We start from the raw sequence: 15,644 nt of genomic DNA on the forward strand, positions 1-15,644 counted from the left end.
ACATGTAAGTTAGCATTGACCTAAAATCTATAATTCACTTTCAATTCTCAAATTAGTAAGTAACCCTGACTGTGTCTCCTATCAATTTAATGACAATTAACTCATCTCTACTGAGTAAGCAATGTCTCAACAACTCACAAAGGTTGCAATATGGGTAGATTTTTACAGATACCCCAACCTTCATACAGCAACCGAGCAAAATTAAATAGCTATTGACTTATTTACTAGTGTTTAAAGGGACACTACATTTTGCATGTGCAAAAGCCCCCCAATGCTTTACTATCGGATGATAATCTCAGATATGGAGGCAGGACCAGCTGCCTTGATACTGGTACGGCGTGGGAGAAAAGGTGAGTAAAATCACTCTTTCAACACATTCAGATCGAGGCCGGTCACCTAAAATACCACATCGGGACTATAGTATCAGGAATATGTTTGCATTCCTGACACTATAATGTTCCTTTAAGCATTGAGAGGAATGTTTATATTTTCAATCAAAGAATTGCTCTTAATGACCTTGAAGCATCTTCAGACAGGTTTCAATTATTGTCCTTGCGATTCTTTGTTGTTCTTTATTGTTTGAAAACCACAGCATGGGTAAGTGTAAACCCAACAAATCAAAATATGTTATCAGCTCTGTGGGCTTCACAAATGAGAAAGACTAAGGATGCGGTTACTTAATATACCTAAATTTTAGGTCAGTGCAAGTTTAGACCTGGATGTATAATCTGGACATAGGGATGGTTAATGGGGCCAAGCAAATTCATGGTTCTGGGGCATCTGTCTATCCCCTGGGCCCCAGGTGACTGCATAGAGTCACCTTATGGCTAATTGTGCTGTGATTCAGTGTAATGACAGACATCAGTGTAAAAAGAGAATTTCACAGAAAGTTAGGGAACTGCACTCACCTTTCCTGCCTGAGTTACCTTGGCTGGAGGGTTTATCCGTTACTGAACCTTCAATGGAAAAACAGAGATGTGACAATAAATCAGACAGAAAGTAAAATGCATAGAAAAGGTCTATACCACAGTCACTTCTGGTGTCTTTGGATATATTCTCTAAATTATGATCAAGTTTAAAAAAAAAAAAAAAAAATGGTGTGCCTTAAAGTAACATTGCCCTCTGATATTGTCTATACACAAGCTGGTTCAAAGCAATTTCAGATGATTATTATCATCTTTATTTAACCAAACTGTAGTACATTTTTTTAGTGTGATTACCATTTGAAGATATGACTTTGTTAATGTGTAGGTGGTCATCCTGCAACCACATCATCACTGTACTGAGATGTGAACACATTTAAGCAAAGACTGTTCTGAAAGTTATTATTTCCTTGTAAACTACACGGTGTGATGTTCTTCCATCTTTAAATGTATTGTGGGTAATATTTCGAAAGAAGCAACGCATGGATTCTTGGAATGGCCATTGATGAAGAGTGATACATGAAGATGTTGCAAAGCAAGCACACTAGTTTGGTGTTGCATAGTTACATGGGCTTATTGTGTTCACAGTATGGACCAAAATGAGTCAAATTTTGAAGCTCCAAAATAAGCACCAGTTATTATCTTCCTTTGTTTAGTTATGGCATTATCACGCAAGATAACATGAGTCAATCACATATTGATGCTACACAAACGTTACCCCACGGCAATGTATGAATGAGGTCAAACTATCCAGACTGAGGAAAAGCAACCGAACCCATGAACCACAAGTGGCAGATTGTAAATATGTCTTCGTTTTGTGTGTTCTCAAATAAACCTCAGTCACTTGATACATTGCAGAAAACCATAACTCCCCTTTAGATACAGTTTGACAAAATATATTAAAACCATCTCTTGCATCAACTGTGCATACACATTGGCTTGCTTTCATTTTCAGCAGGAAAGCATAATCAAGAAAGCAAAAATCTCTACTTACCTTCCCTAATGCTCCCGAACTGTTCTTCCTCTGCTCCGTGAACAGATCTCCCATCTGGTGCAGTCTCTGTCTCTCTTTGCATCAAGTAGAGAGAGACTGTATATAAAGTCACCCAAGAGATACACGAAATTGCGACAGTGGAGGAAGGGCAAAAATTGCAGGCGCCAAGACACATGGGTGCACCAGTCATCATCGTAGTTGCAGTCTACACTTTTATTTTGTATACAGCTGCTAGTTTTAACACAAGCGACCGTATATACTGAATGTTACTATAAGGTCGTCTACAGACCTATTATTGAACGTTGTGCTTGCAGTATATTCTAATAAAGGTGCTTATTTATTATAAAGACCTGGGATTTGTGCATTTGACCACACTGTTGATGTTCCTATGTAGTTTAAAAATATTTGTCCTATACAAATTATTTTGAATGTGTAAGAAAATAGAGATACATTTGTTTGATTCACTTATTCAACAAATTAAGCTAAATATGGAGCTAAAAAGCCAATAGGCCCTGAAGTTTACTGCAGGAGTGACCTATTTCTGCGAGATTTATCCTCTTAATTTTCTCTACTGCCATTGACAACTGATTCTTCTACCTTACTCTAGATATAGAACATGGTCCATGTGTAATTTATTCATAGAAATTAATTTATATGGACATTTACTGAAGAGTTAAGCACCATGCCTTTTTACAGTGCACACACAAAGCCATATTGAATATCACGCTCACCACAAACAAATAAAATATAAAACTCACTCACTGATACATTCACATCCACGCTCCAAGTGCAGTTTTGGGTAAGATAATTGAAAGTTAGTGGTGTAGTATGAAGGATTTGCGTTGTGACAAGGATTTATTCTTCAAGACAAGTTACAGAAAAAACTAAGCCACCTGACATATGGTTTCTACTTTAAGACTTGCCTAAATATGTAATGTGTTTCACATACCTGAACACACAGGAGTCTTGTTCTGCACGGAAGATCCGCTGACCGGTTTACCATCAGAAGTAACACACCAGCAGTATCCTGTATACGTATGGCATTGCACCTAATAAGAAAAACAGAGAAGTCTTAATTAGCTCAGAACTGCACTCCACAAATTTCAGCATTACATGGGGTACATAGTACATATTGGTGGTTCCATTTCCAAAACTGGAAAACTTATTGATCGGACAAATGGGGAGTACATCGTTATGGAGCATTGAATGAAAATAGTTACATTTTAATAATATGTGGAAAATCACACACAGACAAGACTACATAATGGTTAATAGATGTTTGGTGTAAAGAAACTCCATCCAAACCCCCTTGATTTTATTACATGTTTATTTAAATAGAAAAGGAGAGACATTACATCCTCCATGTTCATCCTTTCCAAACACTGATGTTTGTCAATCTAGAAAATAGATTTTAAAATTACCCAAACACTCTACGAATCCTTTCCAGTTTTCAAAGGATAAAAAAATGATTTCCTGTGCAGAATGTGGAAACCCATTCTCTGCACCCTTCCTGGATGTCCCCTATTCATCTGTAAAGTTCCACTTTCAACGGAAAAGTCCATAAAGTGACCATGCATACACATGGATATTCTAATCAAGGTCTTAGAGGTTTGTGGTCTCCAATATAAACAAACGTAACTTAGAAAACCTGTCCCTCATAGCTGAAATCTTCCATTGCTGTAGCTAATTTTGCGGTTTATTAATATACAAGGAGACAAATGGAAAGGTTCCATAAATGGCAAGCCATAAATGATATTAGAACGAGGCACTAGGAAGCTAGAAATTAGTGGGGAATGTCTCATGTGCATTGGAACACAGAAGCGATTTTGCAAGGGATAGGTATAGTGACGCACAGTAAACAACTTATCAAAAAAAAGACCTGGATAGTTTAGAACAGTGATCTTAAACTCTGGCACCCCAGAAGTTGGTGGCCTACAAAGAATTCTTTGAATGTAGTAGATGACTAGAGAATCATGGGTGATGTAGTTCAGCAAGTTAATATATAAAAGGTATCAATATTATTAATTATGATAAGCAGAATAATTAGAGTCCCTTCTTTAAAGGGACACTATAGTCACCAGAACAATTACAGCTTATCGTATTTGTTCTCGTGAGTATAATCATACCCCTCAGGCTTTTTGCTGTAAACACTGTCTTTTCAGAGCAAAGATGCAGGGTTTACATTACAGCCTAGTGATACCTCCACTGGCCACTCCCCGGAAGGCTACTAGAGGTGCTTCCTGGCGCAGTACTGATGGTGGTTTTAACACTGTAGGGTCAGAAATACATGTTTTTGTTCCTGACCCTATAGTGTTCATTTAAAGCAAAATACGGTCCTTTAACCCCTTAACGCCGTTACGGCGTTCCATGCTGTTGCGCTTTAAATGGGCTTTAAAGCCGTTGCGGCGGCATGGAACGCCGTAACGGCTTTCTGCCCCAGGAGCCAGGAGGTACTCACCTCCGCCGCGATCCTCTTCTGGAGGGCTGCCTGACAGCCCAGGCAGCCCTCCCACGGCAAATGAGGCCCCCGGGGGCCATGTGATCGCTCTCAAAGATCTACATATATATATTAAATATATATACGTATAATTAAAAAAAATAAAAAATAAAGTAATAAAATAAATAAATAAAATATTAAAACAAAATTTAATATAAATTATATGTAATTTCATTCTAACTGTATTTTGTTATTAATATATATATATTGGTAACAAAATACACTTGGAATGAATTTCCATATATATCTATCTATATATAAAATACAAATAACCGCAAATATATATATAGAGATAAATACATATAATTACATAAAAGATTACATTAGTATACACGTAGAATTTAACCCCTTAAGGACACATGACATGTGTGACATGTCATGATTCCTTTTTATTCCAGAAGTTTGGTCCTTAAGGGGTTAAATACATATATATGTATATATATTAAAATTCTACATGTATATTTAAGTAATCTTTTAACATAATTATGTGATTTGATTAATTAAAATTTGATTGACATGCCTGACAACACAGGGAGAAAGTGCAGAGAATTTAATTTGCAAGCACTATTTTGACCCTGTAACTCTCCAAGACACCATAAAACCTGTACATGGGGGGTACTAGGCAGCCACCTAGGGCGCCATATAGGAGGGGGCGTCCTGCGCCCCCATCGCCGGCTCTTTAAATGTTGCAGCCGCCTGGCCTCACCTCCCCTGTAGCGTGGCCGAGCTCCTCTCCGGTCCGCCGACCCGGCCGGACTGACAGGAAGTGCACACTTAGTGTGCATTTCCTATCAGTACGTCCGGGTACAGGAAACAGAAACTCCTGTACCGCGGACCGGAGAGAAGCTCGGCCACGCTACAGGAAGGAGAGGTGAGGTTACGAGGAGAACTGGGGGAGGCGGGGGTAGAAGAACTGGGGGAGGGGAGGGGAGGGAGATAAGAAGAAGGGGGGTAAGAAGAACGAGGGGAGGGGGGTAAGAAGAAGGGGGAAGGTGGGGGAGTAAGAAGGAAACAAGGGAGGGGGAGTAAGAAGAAAACAAGGGAGGGGGGAGCAAGAAGAAAACAAGGGAGGGGGGAGCAAGAAGAAAACAAGGGAGGGGGGAGTAAGAAGAATACAAGGGAGGGGGAGTAAGAAGAATACAAGGGAGGGGGGAGTAAGAAGAAGACAAGTGGCGGGGGGGAGTAAGAAGAAGACAAGTGGAGGGGGCTAAGAAGGGGGGAGGGGGAATAAGAGGGATGGCGGGAGTAAGAAGAAAGGGGGGGAGTAAGAAGAAGACAAGTGGATGGGGGGAGTAAGAAGAAGAGGGGAGGGAGGAGTAAGAAGAAAGGGGGGAGGGGGGAGTAAGAAGAAAGGGGGGAAGGGGAGTAATAAGAAGACAAGTGGAGGAGAGGAGTAAGAAGAAGAGGGGAGGAGGGAGTAAGAAGAAGAGGGGAGGAGGGAGTAAGAAGAAGAGGGGAGGGGGGAGTAAGAAGAAGAGGGGAGGGGGGAGTAAGAAGAAAGGGGGAGGGGTAAGAAGAAGAGGGGAGGGGGGAGTGAGAAGAACACAGGGAGGGGGGTGAGGTGAGAAGAACACAGGGAGGGGGAGTGAGAAGAACACAGGGAGAGGGAGGTGAGGAAAACATAGGGAGGGTGGCTGGGTGGGAGAAGAGACCCCCAGGGGAGGGTGGGGGGGAGAGGAGAGACCACTAAGGGGCAGGGGTGTCAGGGTACCTGAGGCCTCTACCTCTAAGGGAGGTAGAGACTTGGTGGTGTATCCGTCCAGGCGAGCTGTCCTCTCCGTTCCTCGCGGTTCATCCAGTCACTTAAACACCGGCCGCGAGGAATCCACGTCCTTTTCTAGCAGGACGCTCAATACGTGACGTCATGACGCTAGCACGAGCTATCTGTCACTCAAGTGTCCGATATCCAATCGGTACTTTTCAGAGGCGTGATTTCCATCCAGAACCAGGGTATTTAAGCTTACTCCTTACTTCAGCTCATTGCCCTGTCGTGGTTCTAGCTTGTCTAGTCACTCAGTGCTCTGGTATTCTAGTTTGCTCTTTTGGTTTTGACTCGGCTCGTTGTACTACCCTGTTTCTCTGTTATCCCTTGACCCGGCTTGTCTCTCGCTTATCTGTCTTCTCGTTCCCTCGACCTCGGCTTGTCTCTGACTATTCTTTACTCTCGGTACGTTAGTCCGGCCATTCTAAGGCCCGGTATACGTACCTTTCCACTCTTTGTACTCTGCGTGTTGGATCCCTGTCCCGATCCTGACATTACGACAGGGCCAATGGATCCTGCAGGTACAAACAGTCAGCTTGGTTCTTCGGATCCCAGGTTTGACGCCATGGAACATAGGATGGATCAGATGGCTTTGGCACTACAGGCACTTTTGTCTCGTGCTAGTAATCCACCTGAGGAGACACGTACCCCTTCTATCTCTCCTGCAGTCTCAGGTCTAGAGGTAGCCACTGTAGGTGCTTCTCCCTGTATTACCCCACCAGTACGTTATGGCGGGTCACCGGAGAAGTGTCGTGGCTTTCTAAACCAGATTAGCATCCATTTCGAACTACAACCCCGCTCTTATCCTACAGATAGAGCAAAAGTTGGATTTATTATTACTCTGCTCATTGAAAAAGCTTTGAGATGGGCCAATCCTTTATGGGAGAATGATAATCCACTCGTCTATAATTATAATGCCTTTGTAGCTGCGTTTAGAAGAACTTTTGACCCTCCTGGCAGAAAGGTCAATGCAGCTAGATTAATGTTGCGCCTTAAACAGGACAATCGAACACTTGTGGATTATGCACTAGAGTTCAGATCCTTGGCGGCAGAAGTTAAGTGGAACGAACAGGCTTATATAGATGTGTTTCTGAATGGGTTATCAGATATAATTCTTGACGAGGTCGCTACTAGAGAACTCCCTGAAAATTTGGAGGATTTAATTTCTTTTATATCTCGTATTGATGAACGCTTAAGAGAGAGGCAGAACACTCGAGATAGGACCCGTAGACCCTCCTTTAAACTAGCGCCTACCTTTCAAATCTCTGAGTTCGAAGACTTACGTATTCCTGAACCTATGCAGATAGGCAGTACTCATCTCACTGAAAGGGAGAGACAGTACAGGAGAAGGGAGGGTTTATGTATGTTTGTGGAGTCAGGGGTCATTTACGCCTAAATTGTCCCAATCGTTCGGGAAACGCTCGCACCTAAGTTCCTCTAGAGGACAGGCCTTGGGTGTTTCTACTTTGTCCTCTATTCACAACTACAAGGAGCTCAGGCTTGTGTTACCCGTTTCTTTAAAGTGGGAGAAGGGAGTAGTTAAGACTATGGCACTAATCGATTCTGGAGCTGCTGAGAGCTTTATAGATCAGGGTTTTGCTGCCAAGCATGCTATTCCATCCCAGTTAAAAGAGACACCTCTGGCTGTTGAGGCCATCGATGGTAGACCGTTACTTGAGCCTGTTATTTTTCATGAGACCATACCGATTAACTTGACTGTTGGCATCCTGCATAAAGAGGATATATCCTTGATGCTCATTTCTTCTCCGTCTATTCCCATAGTTCTGGGGTACTCCTGGCTGAGGAGACACAACCCTATTATTAATTGGGAATCAGGGGAGATAGTTTCATGGGGAGAGAATTGTCAAGAAAAATGCTTGCGGAAGGTCTTACCTCTTGGGTTAACTAATACATCGAATACCTCTGACAATCCTACAGAGACACAAATTCCGCCTCAGTATCTAGATTTAAAGGCAGTATTTGACAAAAAGAAAGCCGATACCTTACCCCCACACAGATCCTTTGATTGCAAAATTAACCTACTCCCTGGTACCATGCCTCCCAGAGGTCATGTATACCCATTATCTATAAAGGAGAACTCAGTCCTAGAGGAATATATTCACGAGAATTTAGACAAGGGATTCATCAGGAGGTCCTCCTCCCCTGCCGGGGCTGGATTTTTTTTTGTTAAAAAGAAAGATGGTTCTTTGAGACCTTGTATTGATTATCGAGGCCTGAATAAGGTAACCATTAAAAATGCCTACCCGATTCCCTTGATCACCGAACTCTTCGATCGTTTGAAGGGCTCTACAATTTTCACCAAGTTAGACCTCAGAGGGGCATATAACTTGGTGAGAATCCAGCAGGGACATGAGTGGATGACGGCATTCAATACTCGATATGGCCACTATGAATATACCGTCATGCCTTTTGGGTTATGCAATGCACCAGCAGTATTCCAAGATCTGATTAATGAGGTTCTTAGGGAATTTCAGCAAGAGTGCGTCATTGTATACCTAGATGATATACTCATTCATTCTAGTGACATTGAGATTCATCACAAACAAGTCAGGAGGGTTTTGCACAAGCTTCTCCAGCATGGCTTGTACTGCAAGTTGGAGAAATGTAGCTTTGATCAAACCCAGGTAACCTTTCTCGGCTATGTGATCTCTGGGGAGGGATTTAAGATGGATCCGGATAAGCTCCAATCCATTCTAGAGTGGCCTTTACCCACAGGTCTTAAAGCCATACAGAGATTTATTGGTTTTTCCAATTATTATAGGCGCTTTATTAAGGGCTATTCTTCCATTATTGCACCTATCACTAACATGACCAAACAGGGGGCTGACACTAAGAATTGGACTACTGAAGCTCTCCTTGCGTTCAAGACTCTCAAGGAGCTTTTCGCTTCCGCTCCAATTTTAGTTCACCCTGACACTTCTCTGCCATTTTTGCTCGAGGTAGACGCATCAGAGACTGGTTTAGGTGCTGTTCTATCCCAAAGGTTGGGTGTTGATAAACCATTACATCCATGTGGATTTTTCTCTAAAAAATTGACCGGTACTGAAAGCAGGTATGACATTGGTGACAGAGAATTACTAGCGGTTATCAAGGCTTTGAAAGAATGGAGACATTTATTGGAAGGTACATTACATCCTGTTACCATCCTGACAGACCACAAAAACTTGTCTTATATCGGAGAGGCCAAGCGTCTGTCCTCCAGGCAGGCTCGTTGGTCGTTGTTTCTTACCCATTTCAATTACGTTCTGACTTACAGACCTGGGTCAAAGAATTCTAAAGCCGATGCGCTATCTCGCCAATATGAACCCTCTGCTTCAGTTGAACCACTTTTGTCTTCCATTGTACCCAAATGCAATATTATTGCTAATACCAGTCTCAAAATTCATTCCCCGCTACTTGACCAGATCTTGAAGTCACAACATCTAGCTCCCGGAAACACTCCTGAGGGAAGAAACTTTGTTCCTCCTGAACTTCAACTGGAGCTCTTACAATGTTTTCATGAAAGTAAAATAGCTGGTCATCCTGGTATTCGCAAGACGTACTCTCTGATATCCAAGGATTTCTGGTGGCCTTCACTTCGTAAGGATATTGAGGAGTTCGTCGCAGCTTGTGAGACTTGTGCCAAGACTAAACTATCTCATGCATCCCCATGTGGCCTGTTACACCCCTTGGACATTCCTGAGAAACCTTGGTCCTGTTTGTCCATTGACTTTATCGTTGATTTGCCTGCTTCCAAAAGACAGACTGTTATTCTCACGGTGGTGGATAGATTTACCAAGATGGCTCATTTCGTGCCATTACCTAAACTTCCGACTTCCCCTGAATTGGCGGAGATTTTTGCGAGAGAAGTTTTTCGCCTACATGGGATCCCTTCAGAGATTGTTTCTGATAGAGGTTCTCAATTTGTCTCACGTTTCTGGAGATCCTTTTGTTCTCAAATGGGCATCAAATTGAACTTCTCCTCTGCCTATCACCCTCAGTCTAACGGAGCTGCTGAACGTACTAATCAAAAGATCGAACAGTATCTGCGTTGCTTTGTTTCCGAACACCAGGACGATTGGGTCGGTCTGATTCCTTGGGCGGAGTTCGCACACAATAACCTTGTTTGCGATTCAACTCGCTCTAGCCCTTTCTTCATGAACTATGGCTTTCATCCTTCGATTTTTCCTTCGGTTTCCTCTTCTCAGGGGATACCGTCGGTTGATGATCATGTCGCCAACCTGAAGAAATTATGGGATCAAACTCGACAAATTCTATTACATAGTTCCTCACTGTTCAAGAAACACGCGGACAAACATAGAAGAGCGGCTCCTGTTTTTGTTCCTGGGGATAGGGTATGGTTGAGTACTAAGAATATCCGCCTAAAAGTTCCGTCCATGAAATTTGCTCCTCGTTACATAGGTCCTTACAGGGTTCTCACTCGTATCAATCCGGTTGCGTATCGCCTTGCTCTGCCACCTGCCTTACGCATTCCTAACTCTTTTCATGTCTCCTTGTTGAAACCCCTCATTTGCAACAAATTCTCCTCTAAGGTCTCCTCGCCTCGTCCTGTTCAGGTGGAGGGTCGGGAGGAGTACGAGGTCAGCTCCATCATTGACTCCAGAATTTCAAGGGGAAAATTGCAATATCTGGTCAACTGGAGGGGATATGGTCCTGAGGAGAGGAGTTGGGTACCTCAGGAGGACGTCCATGCTTCTCGCCTTCGCAGAGCATTTCACCTTCGCTTCCCATCTCGCCCCGGTTCATTCCGCCCGGTGGGCGTATCTGAGAGGGGGGGTACTGTCAGGGTACCTGAGGCCTCTACCTCTAAGGGAGGTAGAGACTTGGTGGTGTATCCGTCCAGGCGAGCTGTCCTCTCCGTTCCTCGCGGTTCATCCAGTCACTTAAACACCGGCCGCGAGGAATCCACGTCCTTTTCTAGCAGGACGCTCAATACGTGACGTCATGACGCTAGCACGAGCTATCTGTCACTCAAGTGTCCGATATCCAATCGGTACTTTTCAGAGGCGTGATTTCCATCCAGAACCAGGGTATTTAAGCTTACTCCTTACTTCAGCTCATTGCCCTGTCGTGGTTCTAGCTTGTCTAGTCACTCAGTGCTCTGGTATTCTAGTTTGCTCTTTTGGTTTTGACTCGGCTCGTTGTACTACCCTGTTTCTCTGTTATCCCTTGACCCGGCTTGTCTCTCGCTTATCTGTCTTCTCGTTCCCTCGACCTCGGCTTGTCTCTGACTATTCTTTACTCTCGGTACGTTAGTCCGGCCATTCTAAGGCCCGGTATACGTACCTTTCCACTCTTTGTACTCTGCGTGTTGGATCCCTGTCCCGATCCTGACAAGGGGAGAGCTCTAAGGGACAGAAGGGAGAGCTCTTTCACACTACACGCACACACACACAATGCATCCCTATACATACACAGAAACACACATGCATCCCTTACACACACATGCAAACACACACACACACACACTGCTTCTCTTACATACACACAGAAACATTGCATTTCTTACACACACTCAATACACACACTTACAGACACACACCTTGCATCCCTTATGCATACAAACACAGATTCACACAATGGATCCCTTACACACAACCACAAACACACACTGCTTCCACTACACACAAACACACTGCATCACCTACACAAACTGGTATGCCTATACACTACATTCCATAAGCACACACATTAGGTCCTCTACAATAACACATAACACATCCCCTACACACTACACTCCCTGTGAGCGAATTTAATGGGTGGAACATATAGGTGGACTTATGGGTGGGCCTTATGGGAATACTCACCGTCAGGCCCTGGGGCCCAGACCTTGAGCTGCTTCCTGTTCTCCCAGAACATTGAATTTTGTGACCGCAGTTACAAACAGCCTCCAGAGATCCGGTTCTACACCAGACCAGTGGAGCGAAACTGCAGCCAGTGCCCATCACCATCTTCATCTGGTTGTAAGTAGGCAATCTAGTATATTATTAGTGACACTAATCTCTAATTAACCTCACATTAAAGGGACACTATAGTCCCCAGAACCACTGCAGCTTAATGAAGTGGTTCCGGTGTCTATAGCGTGTCCCTGCAGGCTTTTGAATGGGTGGGGCATTGTGATGTCACATGGGGGGGCGGCAAATTTTTCTTTTGCCTAGGGCGGCAAAAATCCTTGCACCGGCCCGGCATATGGTAGCCCAGGAATGAGAATTACCCCCATGATGGCATACCATTTGCAAAAGTAGACAACCCGAGGTATTGCAAGTGGGGTATGTCCAGTCTTTCTTAGTAGCCACTTAGTCACAAACACTGGCCAAATATTCGTTTTTTGCTTTTTTCACACAAAAACAAATATGAACGCTAAGTTCGGCCAGTGTTTGTGACTAAGTGGCTACTAAAAAAGACTAAACATACCCCACTTCCAATACCTTGGCTTGTCTACTTTTTCAAATGGTATGCCATTATGGGGGTAATTCTCATTCCTGGGCTACCACACCGTCTCAAAGGTAACATTACTAATCTGGCAAATTTCAATTTGAAAATGGAACGTTCTATATTTGACCCTGTAACTTTCCAAAACACCATAAAACCTGCTAATGGGGGGTACTGTTGTACTCCTGAGACATCGCTGATTACAAATATGTGCATTTTTTTTGCAGTAACAGTATTATGACATTCACAGTGAATAATGTCAGCCGGAAATGCAAATGTAAAAAAAAAATCTTATTTTCTCACATTTTTTTTACATTTTATTCATAATATATTATGTTCCATATATGAATAGTTATTGATAAATTAAAGCCCTGTTTCTCCTTAACAAAATGATGTATAATAAGTGTGGGTGCACTTAATGTGACAGCGGTGAATTACGGTTGAACAGACATATAGCGCAAATTCCAGTTTTTGTTTACGTTTTGTTTTGATCAGAACGTGCACTATTGACTCCATCCTGAAGGGGTTAAGCTGTCCATCTTGTGGATCGCCAGAGAAATGTATCTCTTGAGATCCCCCTTTTATAGGAGACTATTTTCTAGAGTTAAACCGCACTGGGTGTCTCCAATCACAGGTAATCAGGTTCTGGTGACACACATTTGAGGAGTATTCATTTAGCATCAGATATCCCATGTCTATAAAATTATACATTGTTTAACATTTAATTACACCCTAATTATTTATGTCTCAAATATACTTTCAATTCCAGTCAGTAAATAAATGTGGGAAATGCAGTAAAGTATACAGAAACAATTTAAACTTTCCCCAAATTTTCAAGATGAGTCTGCTTTAAATTTCCCTTTCCTAACCATAAGACCTCTGTCAACATTTATGGCAGGAGCATTGACTTGAAATTATGCTGCTAGTTCAGGTCTTTCAGTGCCCAAATTAACATTTCTTAAAAATAATGTACAATTTCAAAAAATGTGAAGACATCTAGAGACGACTTGGTAGCAAGCTTCCGGCCTAAAACCTGAATTCCTTTGGTTTGACAGCTAGTTCCATGATCTCCCCAAGGTGGCAAAGAATTTCCTGACCCACGATGATGCTCTTCAGCGGTACTGAATATTTTGCATAGTATGTGATCTTCATGCAATTACAATCTCAGCAGTAAGTGTTTATCTTGGGTCTGAGTCACTTGCAAGGCAATCATTTTTACATTACGCCAAAATCACAAGTAATGTAGCCAAAACCAACAGAATTACTTGAATGTTTTCTTCTTGACCATCACACCAAGGTAAACATATTTCGGTTCCTCATACTTTCATTGTAATGTATACATTTATTTTTAAAACAAATGTCATTATATTCTAATAGCTGTACTAATCCTATAGCAACTTCACAACCTATTTTGACTTTAAAATAGCAGTAATAATTACAAATACAATTATGCAAACTACGTAATTCCCAACATATACATTAATCAAGCAGCAGAAATATGATTTTGTAGAATGTGTGTATTCTAAACAATAACAGTTAGAGAATTAGGGTCCGTCTACACATGTATTTTTCAGCAGGAGAATCTCAGTGTTCACAAATATATTCCAAACGTTAAACAGGTATTTACCCATGATAAACACAAATGAAAATATTGGTGAAAAAAAAATTCTCCGTACCAGCCATGGCTAAATAAATATTTGTTATAAAGAGCCACAAAAAATCTCATCATTAAAAAAGTTAATGGCATTTTTTTTTGTGGTTGCTTATATTATAACTCAATAGCTCGGGCAGAATATGTGAAGGTCAAATAATATCGTTAAGATAAAACAGACCCCAAGTAGCCCTAGGCAATATATGGGAGGTGATGCAATACATCGCAAGATTAAAGTATCAGGTTATTTAATTTGTCAAGAATTTAACCTTTCGTGTTTGGTAACTCAATTTCATATGATTTGTCTAGAGCGCTTAAGGTACAAACCTTTAATTAAGCCACTAGTGTGAGTGTGCATTCTTGCCATATCATGCTATTTGAAATGGTCTACATATACTCCCCATAACCTCCAAATAATGGTGGTCTTAATGAAAAACTATTTTCGATTCTGTTGCGAGACAAGTTAAATTTTCTCGATTACGATAGATAAAAAAATAGGTAGACACCAGTTTGGTATGCACTGGTTTTCCTTTTAATAATAAGAAAATCATGTGTTATTAACATAAATATAGTATGGTCTGTTGTCTGCAAACATTCCCACCTAACTGGTATTATATCCATGTGCATTGCATGCAATGGTAAATAAACATAATAGGCTAACCACGATAACCAAAGCACAACAGAAATGTATTTCTAATCACTTATTCATAGAAAGCCAACACATTCAGTTGCACAAGATTTTGAAAAGCCATAAAAAAAAAAAAAAGAAAAAAAAAAAGCTTAAGACCTAAAGTGTACATGTGCAGGTGAGATCCAAGACGAGAACCAAGATGTACATAATGATGATAGCATACCAGTATTAGTGAGCAAAATGCGTTGACTAGTCTGTAGATATTAGAATGTTGAGTTTAGTGGAGTTGCCTACTATAAGATGCATAGAAAAAATAAACTTTAAGGAGCACCCGAGAATAATAATGGAAATCACATTTTAGTTTAGTTTGGTTTACAGTGTCACCCATATTACAACAAAATATATTTTTCTCTGAGTTTTTGCACTCAATCTAATCCCACTTTACACAATACCTTGTTGTCTTCTACCCTTGGATAACCCCCCTTCACTTAAAACGATTCTTCTCTCATTCTACTTGGTCCTTTTTTATTTTTTTAACCTAATCTCTCATTATTTCCCCCAACTAACCAACTAACCAAAAATGGTGTTTCGGGGTAATTTTGGACTCAGCTCTCTCTTTTGCCCTTTATAGTTATTCACTTAACATGCTGTCATCAACTACAGAATATTACTTAAACCTATCGTTTTTTTTGTATATAAAAAAAAAAAAATACAACAATCATATCCCATCTTA

General features: G+C 41.5%; 1 protein-coding gene across 3 annotated transcripts in view; it reads right to left on the reverse strand.

Moving 5' to 3' along the window:
• SMOC1 (SPARC related modular calcium binding 1) overlaps positions 1–15,644 on the reverse strand; it is a 177,975-nt gene that overhangs the window by 72,697 nt on the left and 89,634 nt on the right. For all 3 annotated transcript variants that reach the window (XM_063439986.1, XM_063439985.1, XM_063439984.1), the window contains exons 4-5: positions 2,867–2,966; positions 909–956 (exon numbers count right to left, since the gene is read on the reverse strand). In XM_063439986.1, the coding sequence (XP_063296056.1) occupies positions 909–956; positions 2,867–2,966 (148 nt within the window). The remainder of the gene's footprint in view (positions 1–908; positions 957–2,866; positions 2,967–15,644) is intronic.

The sequence above is a fragment of the Pelobates fuscus genome, chromosome 13 (assembly GCF_036172605.1).
Source record: "Pelobates fuscus isolate aPelFus1 chromosome 13, aPelFus1.pri, whole genome shotgun sequence".
Classification (NCBI taxonomy): domain Eukaryota; kingdom Metazoa; phylum Chordata; class Amphibia; order Anura; family Pelobatidae; genus Pelobates; species Pelobates fuscus.